At 37.5% G+C, this 6,863-nt stretch overlaps 1 protein-coding gene across 1 annotated transcript; it reads right to left on the minus strand.

The window, feature by feature from the left end:
* Positions 1–741: 741 nt before the first annotated feature.
* On the minus strand, positions 742–5,978 carry LOC115227296 (mitochondrial cardiolipin hydrolase-like). Its single transcript, XM_029798177.2, has 2 exons — positions 5,525–5,978; positions 742–1,639 (listed from the first exon to the last, which is right to left on the minus strand). The coding sequence occupies exons 1-2, from the start codon at positions 5,937–5,939 to the stop codon at positions 1,362–1,364; spliced, it is 693 nt and encodes a 230-aa protein (XP_029654037.1). The 5' UTR covers positions 5,940–5,978; the 3' UTR covers positions 742–1,361.
* Positions 5,979–6,863: the final 885 nt, after the last annotated feature.

Genomic DNA, 6,863 nt, shown 5'->3' on the forward strand with positions numbered 1-6,863 from the left:
GGAGTTGAACTTCCTCCCTGTGACTTTTTTTTTGTTACCCTGAATAAAATAAGTCCTTAAAGGAAAACGTTTTGCAGATGTGGAGGAGAAGAAAAAAGACGATGGAAGCCCTTGTATATACACACACACTCAACTGCGTTCTTTCAGTTTCTGTTTACCAAATCCACACACAAGACTTTGGTTAGCCTGGGAATTTAGTAGGAGACACTTGCCCAAAATGCTATGCAGAGGGACTGAACCCAGAACCATGTAGTTGGGAAAACATACACACATATATAACTATACTTTTATATAAACTATATATGCATATATTATATATGTCAAAATATTATATATATCAAAATGTGACCTCGTGTGTACCGTTGGCGATTTTTTTTCTTCTGTCTTCCCTTCTCCTATGTTTCCGACGAAGAGCTCTGCTTGAAACGTTAACTTACTTCTTTCCTGAGCGTCCAATAATACTATATTTGTTCCACGTCCTCGTGTTGTGTTTTTTTGTGCTTTCTTGTTTGGATTAACTATATATATATGTGTATATACATGTATATATATATATAATATATATATATATATATAACTAAACGTCCTCGTGTTGTTGTGTTTTCATGTATGGACTAATTATATATATATATATAACTAAACGAAATTGTGCTCAAGAAAGGAAAGGAAAGAAGGAGGATTTAACATTTCGAGCGGAGCTCTTCGTCAGAAACATAGGAAAAGGAAAGATCCGAGGAAGGGAAGGACATAGAAATGAGCATGTGTGTGTGTATGCAGAATACAGTTTGTCATATTTGCGGATAATTTGAGGTAATTTCCATTGAATTGTTGACTGGTGAATCAGAGGATAGAAAAGATGAACAATTTGAATAATTTTTTCTTTAATTCTGGTCAATCTATTGTTGATTTTCTGTTGGATACCACCAAAGAGAGATGAAATGGGAGCTGACTGTAATGGTGTCACTGATTTTAATGATAACCCTTTCTACCATAATCACAAAGCCTGACATTTTGGCAGAGAGGACTTGTCGATTCTGTTGACTCCAATGTTTCACTGGTACTTAATTTATTGACTCCGAAAGGATGAAAGGCAAAGTTGACCACGGTGGAATTTGAACTTAGAATGTAGAGATAGATATGAAATGCTGCTAAGCGTTTTGCCCAGAATGCTAACGATTCTGCCAGCTTGCTGCCTTACCAATTTTTATAATAATGAGATGGAATTTTAGCTATGTTCAACAGGGACAGGTGAAATACAATGGAAAGAAGAATGAAGTTGATGAGAGGGGAAAAAACATGGAGAAAGATGGAGAAGATGAGAATTGTGAAAACAAATATGCTCTAGATGAAATCAATGAAAATCATCTTCTCTTGGATCTAATTCTTCTACTTGGTGAGTTCTCAGGTGTGTTAGTCACTGATGGAATGGACTGGTATTTAAAATAGTTCCACAATTTTGCAAATTCTGAGGAATACTTTGTGACAACAGCATAGTCTCTGATGATGGTCAAGTGTTCGTGGTTGACTGTGATTGCATCGGAAGTCCAGTTGAATGAGCCGCTACACACGATTTTGTTGTCGATGATGACAAATTTGTGGTGCATGAGGTACTGTGTTTTATCGGTTCTGACAATTATACCTGGAATAAAAGATAATAAAGTTTAAGAAAAAGAATCCGTTAATCAAAACTGCAAATTTTAATTTATTTTCTTTTATTTAAGCAATCTCAAAAATGGAGATTAGAATGCACTCAATACACTGTGTGAAGTAGCTGATATTAGGAAGGGCATCATCATCATTTAACATCTGTTTTCCATGCTAGCATGGGTTGGACGGTTCGACCGGGGTCTGGAAGCCATGGAAGCTGCACCAGGCTCCAATCTGATCTGGCAGTATTTCTACAGCTGGATGCCCTTCCTAACGCCAACCACTCCATGAGTGTAGTGGGTGTTTTTTATGTGCCACCAGCACAGGGGCCAGAGGAGGCTGGCAAATGGCCACAATTGGTTGGTGCTTTTACGAGTCACCGACACGGACATCAGTCAGGCGGCGCTGGCATCTGCCCCGTTCGGCCGGTGCTTTTTACGTGTCACTGGGTCAGTAACTCTAAAGAACTTACTTCCTGATTTCACTTCACCGATTTGCTTTTTGCATGACACCTAACAATTTTACTTTTTTCACCTGAGTATTTTTTTCTCTTCACTTTTGCTTTATATCCACCTAGAATGGTCCAAGACTTTCAATGTAGTCATTTAACTTACTAGAAATAACAGTCAAATCTTCCTCGCCATACTTTTATCTTTTCTAAAACAGTTATAAGATAAATCCTATAAATATTCAACCTTTTCAGCCCACAAGTACACTCTAGGGAGCACAATTTCGTTTAGTTATACCCACTAGAAGGTGCCATGGTAGTAGTAGGATTAATAGAAGAAGTTTCGTGGGAATATTGAATTCACAAGCGGTCCCCGACATCCCGCATGTATATCCCGAGTGATGGGACACTCTGTTTGCTGCGGAGTCTCCACAAACGCAGGGACAAAACGACCTCAAAGCTGCCGGTTGCCGATCAGACTCCTCTTGGAATTTTCACCAGAACCCTGTTGGCCAGGCTGCGACCCTAATACAAAAGATCTGTTTACTCAATCTCAAAGCTTTCAAAGATCATTGTTCCTGTTTTATTCTCACAATATGGTCTTCTCCATTATTTTGGTGCAAGTATTCCACAGCTCTGTCAGAACAGAATTGATACTAGTCAGACTACAATTTCTTTTAATTTCTAACTTATGATTGATTAATTCCTGAACACCTTATACAAATCAGATGAAAAATTTACCAGTATTCTAAGAGCATCATCATCATTTAACGTCCGTTTTCCATGCTATCGAACCAGATGGCTGCACCAGGCTTCAATCTTGATCTGGCAGAGTTTCTACAGCTGGATGCACTTCCTAACGCCAACCACTCTGAGAGTGTAGTGGGTGCTTCTACATGCCACCAGCAATATTTCAAAAACGCCACTCATTCAAATATGCCTCATAGTCCCAGAATTCTTTGTTGGACTCCAGTAGCAAAATTCCCCTACAGTTCTTGAGTATTGCCCTTCATTGAAATCCACACTGGTTTGTGTAGTGCACATCATCACTGTTTTAACATCCACTCTTCCATGCTTGCATGGGTTGGACAGTTTTATTGAGGCAGATTTTCTATGGCCAGATGCCCTTCCTGACACCAACCCATACCTGCTTCCAAGCAAGACAATATTTCTTGCTGCTTTTTAATGATTCTTCATGTTACTTCGGTTTTATTATAAAACCAGGACAAATTTGTGAATTGGAATAAGATGTTATGTTGTTTATGTGAATTCAGAGAGTTAGTGAATAATTCTTGTTTTGATTTTGGGAAGGAATGGGAGGGAAAGGCCTACATCTTTACTAAATATTGATACCCAAGTCAATTTTTGTATTTTGACCTGGATTATTTCTTTTTCACTTTTGCCAGCACCGCCTTGACTGGCTTCCATGCCGGTGGCACGTAAAAGGTACCCACTACACTCACGGAGTGGTTGGCATTAGGAAGGGCATCCAGCTGTAGAAACACTGCCAGATCAGACTGGAGCCTGGTGCAGCCTCCTGGCTTCCCAGACCCCGTTCGAACCGTCCAACCCATGCTAGCATGGAAAACGGACATTAAACGATGATGATGATGATGAATCCCTCCGATATATGTTCCTAAAACCACAAATCGCCTGAAATTGTTTTTGACTTTGTTTCCTAAGAAACAAATTAAGTGAATTCCATATTATGGCGGACGTTTTTTATTATTATTATTATTATTATTACAGAATCGCCCATTTTCGAGTGGGGAGATCCTGATTCTGCAAAAAAAAAAAAAAAAAAAAAACATTTTAATTTCCCCCCCCACAATTCTTTCATTTTCACTTTTTTCAGAATTGAAGAATTGGGGGTGAAATTAAAATTTTTTAAATGCGGTTTTTTTGGGTTTTTTTTTTTTTTCACAGAATCAGAATCTCCGTACTCGAAAATGGACGATTCTGTAAAAAAAATTTTTTAATAAAAAACGAAAGGGTCCGCATTCTTATCGTGGCAATCACGGAAACAACCGAATGTTTGTTTTGGTTTTGTCGAGTTAAAACGAAGGACTGCCTTTTACGTCCGCCCCAATATTATTTCATTCATACACTGGGAATCCTGCTGCCTTCACAAGAGCCAAAGGTTTATAGTATTTCAAGTGATTTACTAAATGTTACGTGCAAAATAAAAATTTAAAAATTTAAATCCAACGTGGAGCATGCGATGCTCTGTTCACATCTAACCTGTACGACTGACTACACGTGGGGGAAATTAAGCTAAGGAAATGTAAACACACTCTCTGATTTATTCTAGAAATAAATACATATATATTACAAGAAAAGATATTAAATAAGACACATACAATCTGTTTCATTCTCTAGTTTCATTTAAAAAATTCATAGCATTTTATTTTCACTTTTTATAGAACATAAAAGACTTAATACCCACGCCGTTCTTCTAAACTACTCACCACAATAAAACTATACTATTTAGCAAATTATCGTGATGTTCTCATTTAAGCAGCAGCTTAGATGTGTTAATGCTATTTTATTCCTTAAGTTTATATATCATTGTCATCACCAATATCACTGGTACTACTTGAGAACAGTGGTCCCGGTGCGCGCACTCGCGTAGTCGCGCTAAGCTAGTCGTGACTAGTCGATCCTACAAGGGCTACCTAGCAAAGTAAATAGAACACAAAATAAATAATTTTTACACAAAGTAAATAATTTTGGGGCGTAACTTTGGTATACGTACCGGATACATTTCAAGAAAGCGGTTATTTTATATATATAGGGGGTTAGGGTTAGGGCTAGGGTTTGTGTTAGGGGTGGGAGAAAAGGGTTTCTGTTATCTTCAGAAATGTAAACAAAGCCACTTACGGTACGTATACCGAAGGATCACCAATTTTAGTTAAACAAAGTAACTAATTTTTTAAACAAAGTAAATAACACACAAAAACACAAAGTAAGGATCGACTAGTCACGACTAGCTAGCGCGGACGTGCGAGTGCGCGCACCGGGACCACTGTTCTCAAGTAGTACCTTTAGTCTGAGCTGGCAGAAACGTTAGCACGCCGGGTGAAATGCGAAGCCGTATTTCGTCTGCCGTTACGTTCCGAGTTCAAATTCCGCCGAGGTCGACTTTGCCTTTCATCCTTTCGGGGTCGATAAATTTAAGTACCAGTTACGCAATGGGGTCGATGTAATCGACTTAATCCGTTTGTCTGTCCCCTCTGTTTAGCCCCTCGTGGGTAGTAAAGAAATATATATATATATCATTGTTTAGTCTATACATCATTGCTATATATCATTCCTTTAGTCTATACATCATTGCTTAATCTATATAGTCTGTATATCATTGCTATATATCATTCTTTTAGCCTATATATACATCATCATCATTGCCATCACCAATATTCATTCGCTTACCTTGACTACGAAGTTTCCAAATCCACGAGTTGTTCACATCTTCATACTCTCCATCAGTGATGAGCCTAATTGCGACTCCCATCGCGTTGAGTTTGATGAGGATGTCGATGAGATCGTGGCAGGAGATGATGTAGACACAGATATCGATCGACTTCCGAGCTGAACACAACAACTGGAAGAGAAAACTCAGACTCGTTGGTGAATGCGAATAATGACAGGGGAAGCTTGTACACCCGGACTCGTCGGAAAAATGGGATTTGCAAGCAATTTGCTTATCGGGGAAAAATAGAACTTTGCTGCCAGGCGATCTCTTCCTTGATTTCCGCTTGTTTCTCACCTGCTTTATTAAATACAGGTAAAATATCGTCCCTGTTAGAACTCCCAAATAGAAAGACGTTGTCACGAACGTTGTCATGTTTTGGTGGTGTTTTTGTTGATGTCTCTTTCACCGGAAGCAGAGATAATTACTTCCGGTGTAAATACTAATTAAGTAGAATATATTTTTTTTTAAATCATTAGAATTTTGTAAATTACTTTTATATAGAATTTTTAATTAATTTTGTTTATCGTTTTAAATGGCTACAGACAAATTTCACGGATCACTACGAATTACAGCTTTTTTTTTTTTCGCTACTGTAAAGCCAGATCTCTCCTAATTTAACTTTCGTTATTGAAAATTTTCCCGCGTGAATAAAAATATGCTGCTCCCTTACTAATTTTTAAATAATTAGCGTTAATTATAATTTCAACGGCGATCATTCGGTACTAGTAACATAACTGTCACTTATAAACCCACGTGGGTTATAAAAATTTAATGCGTAGCATTGGTTTAAATGGCATTCTTTCGATATGAGTCCCGTTTACCTCACGTGTATTTGTTTACATTTGAAGAAAATCGTCACTTTCCGTAAAATTTTTATTTTTTTATATATGTGGGGTTAGGATTAGGGTCAGGGGTGGGAGGAAAGGGTATCTTTTTTATTCAGAAATGTAAATAAACCCACGTGGGTTTATAAGTCCCCGTTTTTATTTACAGATAACATTAAATTGCCATGAATTTTTAGATACTACTCCACAATATGGGTTAAAATATGGGCGTGTAATGTAGTAGAAATTAGTGTGCTTTTAATCTAATTTTTAGAATCAAATATTACTTATTTAGATTTGTATTTAACACAAATTTTCAAAAGCATACTTTTCAAACTTCTTAACCCAACCCCACTTCATCGAACCTTCTGGTAATTTTCAGTATTAATGTTTGTCAGAGACATGGTAGTGCCATCCTTAACAAAAATCACACACACATATGTATATAAGATGATAATTAAGGGTACCGAAG

This window comes from Octopus sinensis, linkage group LG2 (assembly GCF_006345805.1).
Source record: "Octopus sinensis linkage group LG2, ASM634580v1, whole genome shotgun sequence".
Lineage (NCBI taxonomy): Eukaryota > Metazoa > Mollusca > Cephalopoda > Octopoda > Octopodidae > Octopus > Octopus sinensis.

Excerpts from the sequence above, each read along its gene's own strand:
- LOC115227296 (XM_029798177.2), bottom strand. The coding sequence starts at position 5,939 with ATGACAACGTTCGTGACAACGTCTTTCTATTTGGGAGTTCTAACAGGG. Across the intron at positions 1,640-5,524 it reads TTGGAAACTTCGTAGTCAAG|GTATAATTGTCAGAACCGAT; the intron begins GTAAGCGAATGA and ends CTTTTATTCCAG.